This window comes from Fukomys damarensis, unplaced genomic scaffold (genome assembly GCF_012274545.1).
Source record: "Fukomys damarensis isolate Sample0158 unplaced genomic scaffold, DMR_v1.0_HiC HiC_scaffold_22, whole genome shotgun sequence".
Lineage (NCBI taxonomy): Eukaryota > Metazoa > Chordata > Mammalia > Rodentia > Bathyergidae > Fukomys > Fukomys damarensis.
The window spans coordinates 27,197,053-27,209,999 of NW_022900934.1; the positions used below are offsets into that span (position 1 = coordinate 27,197,053).

Sequence of the window (12,947 nt, forward strand, 5' to 3'; positions counted from 1 at the left end):
AGCCTTTCACTCCTTGGGTCCTCTCCTCCTCAGGCTTCACATCCTCTGTGTCCTGTCGGCACGCCTGTGTATGTGCCTGTGTCCTTTAGTCTCCTGTAACCACCTTGCTGGCTCAGCCTCCATAGCTCTCCCTGGCTTCTTGCACAGCCTCCTGGTGCTTTCCCCACTCATGGTTTTCCTGTGCTCACTTTTCCATGGCTCCCTACTGGCCTCAGGATGCAGCCCAAAATCTAGGGTTCTTTTTCTTTTTAAAATTTTTGGCATAAGGGATCAAATCCAGGAATGCTCTACCGGTGAGCTATCTCTCTAGCCTTCTAACAGGCTCTTGTCAGGTTGCTCAGGCTGGGCTGAACCTTGTGATCCTCCTGCCTCAGCCTGCTGGGTACCTGGGATTAAAGGCCTGCACCACCAAGCCTGGTTTGTTTACTCTTTTCTAGATTCATCTTCAACTACTCAAACTCTACCTCAGCTATACCTGGTCACACCCCAGTGACAGTACCCCCCCAGGCCACTTGTCTCTGCTCTTGTTGAGGAATTGGAGGGGCCCTGGGCTGATCATATTGCCTTTTGAGGCCTCAGGGTGCCCAGCTGTCCAGGTAGGGGATGTGCTGGCAGTCTCCGGAGCATCTCAGCATTCCAGGAGTCTCTGAGAAGGGAGAGGCATCTGTAGGCAAACCTGGGCGCCTGGCTTCTAGGTTGCCTGGTGATGAATGCCAACTCTCTCCCCACCCTAGGGGGTTTCTTAGCAACCCAGTTTCTCACCCACAGTTGTATGCAGGGTTTCCTTTCAACTAAATGTCAAGTTCTGCTCTTTCTTCTCCAGAAAACCTGAAGTCCCGGGTCTCTGTGGAAACAAACCTAGAATGGTAACAGGCCCGCATTGCAGGATAGCAGAGGATTTGCTGTGACTTAGAAAAGCTTCCTGGCCACTCTGGATTTATTTGATTGTAGCTACCTAGGCCATGTGCTCCTAGGGCCTCCTTCTTATCTGTGTTGGTTCAACTGCTACATGTATTCCCTGAACTTCCCAAGTAGCTAGGATTATAGGCTTGCACCACTGCACCTAGCCTGGACATTTGTATCCACTTCTCTGCCCTTTTTAAGACGCCTGTTGAACTAAAACTTCTCCTTTAATACTAGATAATGCCTCTTGCTTTTCTCACTAGGGGACAGTTTATCCAGTACCATGTTACCCAGCTCCCCACACCACTCACCCATGAAGCAAATGAACAGTAACATCAACAATTCACTCAGTTCTTGGTCCATTCACGTGTGTGTGTGTGCGTGTGCGTGTGTGTGTGTGTGTGTGTGTGTGTGTGTACAGCTCATTTCACAATTTCTATCCCTTTGAAAAGCACATATTAGCTCTGTTTTAGAGAAACTGAGGCTCACAGTGGGTAAATCATGTAAGCATCAAGTGGCAGAATCAAGACTCATACCTAGCTCTGTTGTTTGTTTTTTGGCTTTATGGTACTAAGGATTGAGCTCAGGGCCTTCAGACTGGGCTACAGCCCTGGGCCTTTTTATTTTCTATTTGAAGACAGTGTCTTACTAAGTCTCTACGTTGCCCAGACTGCCTCGGCCTCCCAGAGTGCTGGGATTACAGGTGTGCACTGCCGTGCTCAGCACTGCATCTGTCTCGACTCCTGAGTTCAGCTCACAGCCACTCCCCTGTATCTCTTCCCAGTGGCTGCCCTCCTTCCCAGGGCTTCAGAGGACTTGGGTTCTCTCCTTTGCAGGCTCCAGTTCTGCTCATTCCTCTCGGCATAGGCCCTCATCCCTTCCCATCTCCTCCAGGGTCTTCTCCATCGCCTGGATCCACAGTGTGGCTCCCCTACCCACTTTTCCCAGATCAACTCCCTGTCCTCCCTCACATACAGACCACTGTCCACCCTAACCCTTGCCCAAGATCCCACTTGTCTCCTTGTTGCTACTTCCAAGACCCATGATCCTGCTTTGTGTCTAGAGCATTTAGCACAGCTGAGCAGGTGAGTCCTCCTCAGACATCTCCCTGAGGTCTCTGTAACTCTGTTCCGGTGCCATGGGCCAGGCCCTAACGTCCCCCTTTCACTTCCCCACCCTCACCACCTTTCTGGATGTTTCTCTAGTTCTCATCCCCATGTGATCTGATGAAGCGCACTGCCATGTTACAATTTCTCCATGGTGTTTAGGAATACTCCTCATGAGGGACAAGTCTGTATTCCTCCCCTTGAACCTGACCCAACCCCAGCGACCAGCCAGCTGACAGACAGTGGTAGAATCTTCTGTCCAGGTCATAGAAGCAATTGCTGCGGTCTCCCTGGAGCCCTGAGGCACAGTTTAAGTGTTACCTGAGCGGGAACAGTGACAGGAATAGAATCCTAGCACTCTGGGTATCTGAGGTAGGAGGTTCACAAGTTCAAGCCTAGCCTGGGCAACTTGGTGATGAAGCAAGACCTTGTCTCAAAATAGAAAGCACATTTCCTTGATGTGAAGCCAGCATGGAGAGCAGAGCAGAGCCAATGAAGAAAGACTCCTGAGCATCTGGATCCAGCCATGCCTGAAGGCAGTATCTCTTGATTTCTCAATTATCCGAGACTTCACATTACCTTTTTGTTTGTTAAACCAGTTCAGGTTCAGTTTTGTCACCTGACGCCAGTACCATTTCCTGTACTGTACAAAGAACTCAGCTTTGCCTCTGATTCCAAACACATATATCCTTCTGGGTCCTGGACAGGGCCATTCAGCCCAGCCAAAAGCTAAGGACGCCAACTTCTCCCCAACTTGGTCCCCATTATTGTTTCCATCTCTCTCTCTCTCTCTCTCTCTCTCTCTCTCTCTCTCTCTCTCTTTCTTTTTTTCTGGTACCAGGAATTGAACTCAGAACCTTTAGCTTACCAGCAGGCAAGGCACCACTGAGCTAAATCCCCAGCCCTTTCCATCTCTCTTGATGACAGCATCACCCACTTGCCCTGACACTGTGACAGTCATTCTCTGTCCCTGCACCCCCCTCCTTGTCCTTGCTTCTCAGTCGCCAAGTCCCGCTGACTGCATTTTGTGGACATAGTTTAAATCTGCACTCAGTCTCCTTTTTCCTACCCACTTCCATCCTCCGGATCTCTTCCCCTGATTACTACAAAAGCAACAGCTAACGGACCCAAGGTGTAGAGTAAAAAGTGAATTTCCTTGCTGCCCATGCCCACAGCTGGTCTCCTGCTAGACATCCACGTTTACCTCTTTCTGTCTATCCTCCCACAAGTTCTCTTTAAGTGCCAGTTTCCTTTTGGAGAATTGCAAATGTGAGGCGTACTATCAAGACTTTTTTCTGCTACCCCACCTTAACAGACCACTGCTTTTTCCTTCACTGATCTTGAAGTTTTATGTCATAACTGCAGTGTAGCACTAATTGCTTGGTACAGGGGATCAAACTCAGGCCCTTGCGCTTGCAAGGCAAGTGCCGGAACCACTGAGCTAAATCTCCAGCCCACTAATTGCTTCTTTTGATGGCTGCATAGTATCCCCTGGTTATAACCAATTGTACAACTCCATCCTACTGATGGATATTTAAGTTGTGCTCCAATTACTTACTGGTGCCTGAAAAGTCACCAAAACCCTAGTGGTGTAACACAGTAACCATTGGATTATGCTGTGGATTCCACGTGTCCTCTGCTCCACAATGAGTGAGGGTTTCCTGGCATGACTTGAAAGTGGAAGCTCCTTGGGGACTACAGTCATCAGCTGCTTTGCTGATCACTTCTCTGGTGCCTGATCCGGGGTGGCTCAAAGGCTAAAGCCCCGCTGGGACTGTGGTGCCTTCCCGAGGCCTCCCCACATGGCGGCCCTGGCTTCCTCCCACTCAGCAGGCTTGGCTATTGCACATGCTTTCCTGTCCCAGCCTTGGAGGTCAAAGCATCGCTTCCATCACACTCCATGAGTCTGGGTGCTCATCACTCACAGGGACTCAAAGGATGCACAGACCCACTGCTACCCAGGGCTAAGGAACTTGTAGCCGTGTGATACAGTCCCCCAGATTGTTCTAGCCCTTTGCCGTTCCTGTAGTTCAGTGCATATCCTCATAGCCCTTGAACCCTTTTGCCCTCTGCATACCTCTGAGACACCATTGTAGCTGACCCGTAGCCTCCTCACCAGCTCTTGCTGACCCTCACACACCTCCATCCCATTCTTCTGATGGTGGCCAGAGGTCAGAGCACAGGTAAAGCACTTAAACACATATTGGGCACCATGTTTGTGCTAGTATTGTCCTGTGTTCAGCAAATATTTATCAAGCTGACTATTCAGTGCCGAGCACTATGGGAGGCTCGGGACACAGTAGTAAAAGAAAGATGTGCTCCCTCTGGGCAGAGCTCATTCAAGCCCTCGTCCCAGCCAGAAGCAAAGGGAGAGACAGCACAGATGATCAAGACACGAAGTGAAGTTTGTGCAGTGGCGCCTGCAGGAGTTCAGAGATACAATGGCTTCACCAAGACCACAAAGCAAATGTGCACATGCTGAAAGGTGTGACACTGGCGCCACTGCCTGTCAAAGGCTTGGTCTCCAGGGAGATGGCTGCTGGGGCTGGATGACCAGAGCAGAGCTGCGGGGAGGTTGTCTCTTTGGCTCCTTCCAGAGGGCAAAGGGTGAGTCACTTCTTGCTAAAACCTCCTCCCACACTCCAACTCCCATCTCTAGGTAAGAGGGGCTGAGGAGGACTCTGAGAGGAAAAGTGGATGGAAAGAGGGTGGGGGCTCAGGATGAGGGCTTCGGAGAGGGCTTCCTAGTAGGTGCCCAGTGAGAGACAGGTGGGGCTTGATGTTGGCACAGGTAGGGTGAGAGCACAGTGAGCAGATGGAGGCTCAGTGGGCAGGTGGGTCATCAGTGGGGGACTGACAGTGACCCTCAGGCCAGGATTCTTAGGGCCTGCAGGGGAAGTGAGGCCTAGGAGGGGTGGGGTCATCACGAGGAGTCTGGGATCATCGAAGGAGGAGGAGCTCAGGAAGAGCACAGGGGTCCTGCGCTGGCCAGGACCGCAGTCTGCAGAGCCAGCTCCCAGGGCGCCGGTGCCCCCTCCTCCCCAGCCCCCGAGTCACCCCCACCCGGCTGCGGCGCAGGCGCGAGCCCAACCTGCTTTTGCTCTGCTCCAGATCTAGCTGCACTTTGCTCGGCGGAGACCGTAGACAGATCGGTGAGCTCGGCCCCTGCCCCACGCGAGGCACGACCCCCTGCCCGGCGTCTGCCGGATTTCGAGGAGCCCACCCTCTAGCCGAGTCCCCAGTCCCAGCTGCGTCCCGCTAGGGCAGCCTTGGGTTCTGGGGAGTGAGGGTCCCCAGGAAGCAGTGGGACAGAGACAGCCACAGGCCCGTGGCCCCTTCGCGCCTCGCGATTGATGGGCCGGGCTGAGAGGACGAGATCTTCCACGCCTCCCTGAAAACCTAGTCCTGTTCCACTCTGCCTCAGTTATCCTCTAGTGGAAAGGACGCAGTTAATTTCACTCGGGGGTAGGATGGTCGAGTCAGAAAGAGGGGTGCTTTGGAGGACCCGATTTCCCTAGTGGGGAGGAGGTGGGCCCGGGGTTCTGGGCGGGAGAACTGAGTGAGGCCGCGCGGGGCGACGGGTTCCAGGCATCTTCACCCTCGGGCTCGTCCCTTGGCGCACTTTCCCCTCGCCTGCTCAGCCGCAGCCCCCAACACGCAGTCCTTTCCTCTTTCCGCTTCCTCCCCCAAGTTCCTCCCCTTGCCGACGGGAGCCACCTTCCTGCGGTTCCCATGGCAACCCCGCCGGTCCTCCGCATCCTCTCCCGCCCCGCCTCCCCTCGCCGGATAGACTCCTTCCCGGGGACCAAGGCTGGGGGAGGGCAGCCGGAGCGGGAGGCGCCGTCAAGGTCACCTTGCTCCTCCACACCCGCGGGATTGAGCGATTTCAGAAGGGGGCGGAAGCAGCGGTGAATTAAAGGGGAGCGGCTGACCCGAGTCCCCCTCCCCGCACCCTCACTGGGGCTCTAAGGAATGGTCTTTGCCCGGAGGCTCCGACAGCTACCTCCACCCTTGCTGATCCCCCCGCCTCTCCCCGGCCGGCAGGGGGCTAGCCACGCCTCCGCCCCGCAGGCTCCGCCTCTGCACACCTCCGGCCTCTCGGGCCTCTTCACTCTGGCGCTTTTGGCCTCTGCCATTTCCCGTTCTGTCACTTTATTTTCGTTTTTTTCTCTTTTTTCCTCTGAATTGTAAATGAGAATAGACAGCTGCGACCTGTGGTCAGGCCCATTGACAACGACCCTGTGCGCTGTGTGGCTCTGTGGGGGTCTCCCAAGAAATAGCCCCAGCTCTGTGTGTGTGTGTGTGTGTGTGTGTGTGTGTGTGTGTGTGCGTGCGCTTCCGCGCGCGCGCGCGCGCTTCCGCGCTTGTACACATTTGAAGTTCGCACCAGTTTGGAAGTGAGGGGGCCAGAGAGCTTCAGAACAAGCATTATTTAATTTTGTTTGAGACTGCTGGAAGGGCCTGAGGGCCATTTGGGGGAGGGAAGGACAGACGCCCAGTTTCCCTGAGCACCCTGCACACTGGTTTTAGCCCTCCTAGTGTGTGGTCATTCAGGTATCTTCCATTCTCATGGCCTCAGTGTCCCCTTGGTGAAAAGAGGGTTTGTTGTTTGTTCTTTTGGGGGAAGGGGGGTCTTCTTTTGCTACTAGGGATTAAAGCCAAGGTCTTCACACTGAGCTACATCCTCAGCCCTTTTTATTATTTTTAAATTTGAGACGGGGTCTCACTAAGTCACTAATTTGCCCAGGGTGGGTTTGAACTTGCCATCCTCCTGCCTCATACACTGAGAGCACTGAAAGTACTGGCATACATCGCTATGCCCAGCTAACAGGGTTCTAAAATAGATTTCTCTGGGCAACAGCTCTGTTCTCCAATAGCCCTTGAACCTGAGCTAATCCTGAGCTTCACCTCCTGCGGAGTCCAAATTCCATGGAGCCCAGTGGGTGTGGGGTGCAGCCCTGTGGAGGAACCTTCCAGGGCTTTGCAGCTTTCGTCAACCTGGTGCCAGCTAGGAGAGTTACCCTCAGGTGGGGGCTGCAGGGGAGTGAGGCTTTGAGGGACAGGGACCCTCTCAGGTTAGGGATGGACCCCCACAAGTTCAGGATGGAAATAACGAAGAAGTTACAGTCATAATCATTACCAGCTGCCATTTCTCGGCACCAAATATGGTAGCTGAACGAAACAGACATCCTTAATAACCCTATTTTACAGGCAAGGAACCTGAGGCTTAGAGAAGTGAAAGTATGTGTTTGAGGTCACACAGCAAGGAAGTGGTGGCCTGGGGGTTAAACCATGAAGTCAGGCTGCAGAGCCCACAGTCACAGCTGCTGGCAGCCCCCAGTGTGAACCTGCAGACTGACACTGCGGTGGCAGGCACCAAGCTAAGCAGCCAGACCAGGGGCTCCTAGGGGAAGAGGCTGGGCTGTGTTGTGAGGGTGGAAGACAGAGGGGAGAGCGGGATGTGGGGCTGCTCTGAGGTCCCCTCCCCCTGTCAGCTGCACCTTGGCTGCCCACAGGGACCCACCATGCTAGGCTGCAGCCCCTGCAGCTGTGGCACCCCCGCGGAGGAAAGCAAGTGGTATGGAGTCCACTCCTACCTGCACCTCTTCTACGAAGACTGCACTGGCTCGGCTCTCAGTGACGACCCTGAAGGACCCCCAATCCTGTGTCCCCACCAACCCTGGCCCTCACTGTGCTGGAAGGTAAGGTCACCGGAGCAATTCCTGGGATTCCTGTGACTGCAGGGAGGAGATGGGACTGAAACGGATGTTCAGAGGCTTGTAAGTAATCGAATGGGCCAGGGATGCCGCTCACTGGCTCTGTGCCTGCCTGGCAAGCACCAGGTCCTGAGTTTGATTCCTAATTTAAAAAAAAGAAAGAAAGTAAAGGGATGAACTCAAATAGGTTTAAACAATAAAGGGAAAACGCTGCTCATCTTCTATAAGAGACCAGAGGTTCAGTACCTTCAGAAAAATTATCCCAGCAGTGCAAGTTTTCTCTTAGTCTTCAGGCTTTATATGGTGCCCTATTCTTACAGCACAACAGCTTCAAGCTCTCTCCAAATGGCTGCTACTGTGCCAACCCTCAGACCTTTAAGGGAAGTTTGTTTCCTCCATTACTTCCTTCAGAAAAGATACAGAATAGCCAGAAATCAAAAACATGGTCACTGTTTACATCTGCACGCCCCCCCCGCCAAGGTAGAAATAGGTATAAATTTCACAAAATATGGACAGACAGGAAGTCTCAATATTGTCAAGACATCATTCTTTCCAAATTGACCTACAGATTCAACACAATCCTCATAAAAATTCCAGCAAGTTATTTTATGGATGTCAACAAACTGACTCTACAGTTTATAAGGAGAGGTAAAAGATCCAGGAGGGCTAGAGGTTAAAAACAGGTTGCCATTTACAAGCAACAGTGTGCTTAACTCCCAGCAGTGCTGGCTCAACTAATCACACAGGAGGGAGGAACACACTAGGCAGTGATCTCTTAAATCTTGCTATGGTTTCCCAGTGATATAGTCCAGGTGCCACTGCAGTGAGCAGAAAGACCTGAGAGAAACAAACAATTCTTGTCCATAACAGCCAGGGGGAATTGTCAGCCCACAGTTCCTATTTTGGGCAGTTTTTTTTCTGAATATTGTAGAGAACCTGAGGCAGGGGGTGCCGCCTGCTGCTTTCAAAGAGCTTTGTCCTAGTGGGGAGGCTGGGTGCAGAGGTGCCAGCCTGCATGACCTCAGTCCAAGCGTGCAGAAGATGCTGGGAAAGGAAGTGGACTAAGGCCCTGGGGTGGTGGGGGAAGACCTCCAGGACAAGGTAGGCGTTTAAACTTTTAAGCATCTTTTTATTGTCAGGCACTGTGCTAGACTCTTGGTGACAAAAACTTTAAGAAGACATGGTCCTTGCTCTAGAAGAACTCCTAGGTATGCTCATTTAGCCATCAATATTCTGCCTCTGCACTGTGCCATTACTGTGTCAGCCACAGAGACACTGAGTGAACCCCAGCAGGCACAGTCTTAGCTCTCATGGGCTCTCTGTCCGGTGAACAGGCCAGCATCACTTAGGCAGCAACCCGAACCCAGGTCTGAGTGTGCACCAAGGTGAATGCTGCAGAGCAAAGGGGGCAGAGTTTGTGCAGAGTCCCCAGCAGGGTGCCTGCTCCAGGCTCAGGTATCCTGCTAGGTTTCTAAGGAGAGGGGAGTTTTGAGATCAGACTAAGGATGTGTTAATATTGACCTGGCAGAGAGACAGAGGGTAGAAAGGACAAAGGGCTAAGACGGGAGCCAAGTAATGATGGAGGAGACCTCAAGCTTGTCCAGGTGGGAGACAGGAAGGAAATCCATCCGGAGACCTCAGGATTCCAAACAGAACAGGATGAGCGGTGCTGTCAGATCCCACTGGTGCATCCTGGGGTCCCATCTCTCAAGGTTGGGATCCAGCTGGGATCCCAGGTGATCGGGACTGCCTCTCCCCAGATCACCCTGTCCTCAGGGACCCTGCTTCTGCTGCTGGGGATAGCAGCTCTGACCACGGGCTACGCGGTGCCCCCCAAGCTGGAGACCGTCAACAATATTGACTTGCCACTGCTAGATGAGAAGGCAGCCGACTACAACAAGGCGCTGAGCACCTGCCGCCTGGCAGGCACCGCACTGTGTGGGGCAGCCGGGATCCTGCTGACCATCTGCCTCCTGTGGGCCGTGTCAGGCTGGCTGAACCCAGATGTCAAGGCGGAGCCCTTGGACGCAGAAGTGGAGAGCCGTGTGGAGGTCTTCAGGGACGAGCCAGAGCAGCAGCTGTGCCCCATCTTCCAGGATGCCAGTGGCCAGTCATGGTTCTCCACCCCCTTTGGGCACTCTTCCGTGCAGACCATCCAGCCCAAGAGTGACTCTTGAGTGCTGAGTGGCAGCTCAAGGAGAACGGGACCCCTTTTGCTCCCCAGCTTATCTCCCTCCCATTGTCTCCCAACTTTTCTCTCTTAGCAGGGTCCCTTCGCCCAAGCCCCCAGAAGGCCCAGCTCCAGGTCGAGTCTGGAGCTCAGGTTCCCACACCCTTCCCCAGGGACAGGGCCCCAACTCCCCCTCCATGTCAGCCTAGCTCAAGGGCTCCTGCCGCTGTAGGGCCAGGAGACGTTCCCCAGCCTCTCGCCACTCTCCTCCCTCTGACCTTGGGTGAGCCCCTTGCCCTTCAGACAGGCAGATCCTGCCTCTCTTCCTGCACTTTGTGGAATATGAGTTGCCCTCCACAAAAGGAAGCCTTCATTCCCCCAGATGCCCCCCGAGATGGTGTGAAAACATTTACCCCACACCCCCCTACCTACCTGCATTTTGGCACCAGAGCCCCTCCAGCCTACCCGTCCCGGGCAAGGATCACCCATCTGCAGAGCAGGAGGCTGAGGTGAGCTGAGAGGGGTGTGTTCAGGGCCGGTCACAGAGCAGAGCCGTGTGCGGAAACCGGAACCCTCCCGGGCCAGCTCTGGTTCTGCAGCTGGAGTAGAGCCCCACTCCTTCGTGGTTCGAAGCAGTAGGGTCTCAGGGATGAGGACAGGTTTGGCCCAGGAGATACGAGCCGGAGGCCTGCTGGTCCCAGATGGCTACTTTGGACACAGATTTAAATGGTCAGGGAACAGGAGAAGTGGGAAGTCTTTGTCCTCGCAAAGTCCGCCCCCTAGGCACCAGTGACCGACCGACCCTGATGAGAAAGGTGCCTTCCTCGAAGCACAGCCGCTCCCTCCGCCAGGCTCCGGGTCAGAACCGTCATCTCCTCTCCTGCCACCAGGGGGCGCCCCAGCCTGCTGGACAGACGCACTCCGGGACGGTGCCCTTCCCTACCCACTTCGGTCCCGCCAGCCTGGGGGCCAGGGGAGCCTCAGCCCGCCCGGCCACACCCTACCTTCCCTGTGCCCCCTGCCCGACCCCGCCTCATCCTTCCCAAGATCCTTTTCAATAAACCGCTGGGATGACGCCGCCTTGACTTCCTTTCTTAGGGATCACTGGGGCCTGGGGAAGGAGGGGAGAGACTGTTCGGAGCGTCTGCTGCGTGCCCGACCCTTAAATTCTTTATTCTCTTTTGTTCCCGAGGATAACTGTTTGAGAAAGGAGTTGTTTGCTTCATTTCACAGGTTCTAATGATCAGAGAGGTGAAGAAGTTACTTGCCCAAAGTCGCCCCGGAATGGATTTAAATGCTGGCCTCCGGCCTGGGCACGAGTGTAGACCTTGACTTGAGAGGCAGAGAAACACCCCATCCCCGGGAATGTGGAGTGGAGAGCCTGGGGCCAGAGGTGCGATCCTTTCCTGGACCCTCAGAACTGCTGCCCCCCACCCCGCGGGCCCTGTGCTGGGAGCTTTCCAGACCTTAATTCACCTCACCCTGACGCCAACCGGTCCTAGAAGGGACATTTTCCCGATCTGGCACCCGAGCGCCACGCGTGTATTTCCAACTGCTTTTCTGGAGGCTGAATTTCCACTCAGCCATCCCAAACTATCCTCCCACCCCGCCCCGTCTTGGGGAGAGCCCCGTCCATCCTTCCGGTTGCGCCTCCAAATCCTGGGAGTGACCTGTTGTTTCTCCTTGACTCCTTTTTCCTCCACCCTGAATCAGTGCACCACTGAGAACCAGCGACTCAATCTTGGATACTCATCCTGTCCCCAGCCACCCGCTGGACCAGGCCAGCTCCTGAGCTGAGCCACCGTCACCTCTGGAGTCTCCACCTTCCACACCACACACACCTTCTCCCCAGGTCTCATCTCGCGCGGCAACCAGACCCAGCAAGGACACAAGACAGGTCAAGTTCCTCCTCTGAGTTAGAAGCAGGGCGCAGCAATGAATGCCTGTATTCCCAGCACTCAGGAGGCTGAGACAGGTGGGAGACCATGAGTTCCAGGCCAGCATGGGCTACGTGTTGAGATTCTGTGTCGAAAAAACAAGCCACAGTAATAATCGTCATAGGAAAAAATCCACCAATGAATGGCAAAATGAGTAAAATTCAGGTGAAACGGGATTCTTGTGTATCATCGAGGCATCTCCCACAGACACGCAGTTGTCTCCGTGGTGGTTTTAATGTCTGAGCATCAGTTCTTTGAAGCTCTGCCCTCCGGGAGGGGGCGTCATTCTCCCCTCCTGGAATGGGGCGGGCTTGACTTGGCCACTTGCTTCTGACATGCAGAGCTCTGAAAGCAAAAAGAATGACTTCGTGGTGGAAAAGTCTGGCAGACAGCACCTTAACCGAGTGATCAGGGTTAACATGAGCAGGGAAGGTGTTCTCGAGCCCTCCAGAATGTCACCTGGCCAGTCTCGGTGCCCTGTCCGTAACTTCAGCCTAGGCAGGAAATCTGTCCCGCGGATATCTGCCTCGCGCTCTTCAAAACCATCCCAGTCAGGGGCTGGGCTGTGGCTCGGAGGCAGAGTGTGTGCTCAGCATGTGTCAGGCGTGGGGTTCAACCCCAGCACCAAAGTCCAGGTCACAAAAATCAAGGGGAGAACAAGCGACCCCTGGGGTTGGAGGAGGCTAAGCAGACATGGCTACAGGTTGTACAGCAGCTCTTCTCTCAGCCTAACATTATTTCAAACTAAACAGTTTTAAGCCAGTGTCATGGTACAAACCTGTAATCCCTGCCCACTGGAAGGTTGAAGCAGGAGGATTGCAAATTAAAACACAGCCAGGGTAATTTAGCAACTTGGTGAGATTTTGACTGAAAACAAAAAATAAAAAGGGTCTGTAGCTCAGTATGAAGACCTGGGTTCAATCCCCAGTACCTGCCCCCGCCACACCCAATGAGGAGTGGAGGATTCCAACACTACCAACTGCTCCAACCTAGGTGACATGGACAGAGCACTGCAGACAATGGCAGGGTACGCAGGACCTCAGGCCCTGGTGGCTCCGGGAGACCAGAGGTCTCAGGGTGCCCTCTGGTGGTGGCAGCTTAGCCTTTGACAGTG

General features: G+C 54.1%; 1 protein-coding gene across 2 annotated transcripts; it reads left to right on the plus strand.

The window, feature by feature from the left end:
* Positions 1 to 4,939: 4,939 nt before the first annotated feature.
* Positions 4,940 to 10,995, plus strand: Nrsn2 (neurensin 2). Of its 2 annotated transcripts, none has more exons than XM_010621462.3 (3): positions 4,940 to 5,161; positions 7,505 to 7,711; positions 9,487 to 10,995. In XM_010621462.3, exons 2-3 carry the CDS (start codon positions 7,535 to 7,537, stop codon positions 9,901 to 9,903), a joined length of 594 nt encoding a protein of 197 aa, XP_010619764.1. In that variant the 5' UTR covers positions 4,940 to 5,161; positions 7,505 to 7,534; the 3' UTR covers positions 9,904 to 10,995. The 2 variants fall into 2 exon arrangements, with proteins under 2 accessions (XP_010619764.1, XP_010619763.1); XM_010621461.3 differs by having other exon boundaries at positions 5,065 to 5,161; positions 7,526 to 7,711; positions 9,487 to 10,994.
* The last annotated feature ends 1,952 nt before the right edge of the window (positions 10,996 to 12,947 follow it).

Bases quoted from the DNA above. Each gene is read 5' to 3' on its own strand.
- Nrsn2 (XM_010621462.3), top strand. From the start codon at position 7,535: ATGCTAGGCTGCAGCCCCTGCAGCTGTGGCACCCCCGCGGAGGAAAGC. The intron at 7,712-9,486 runs GTAAGGTCACCG...GCCTCTCCCCAG, and splicing joins GGCCCTCACTGTGCTGGAAG to ATCACCCTGTCCTCAGGGAC.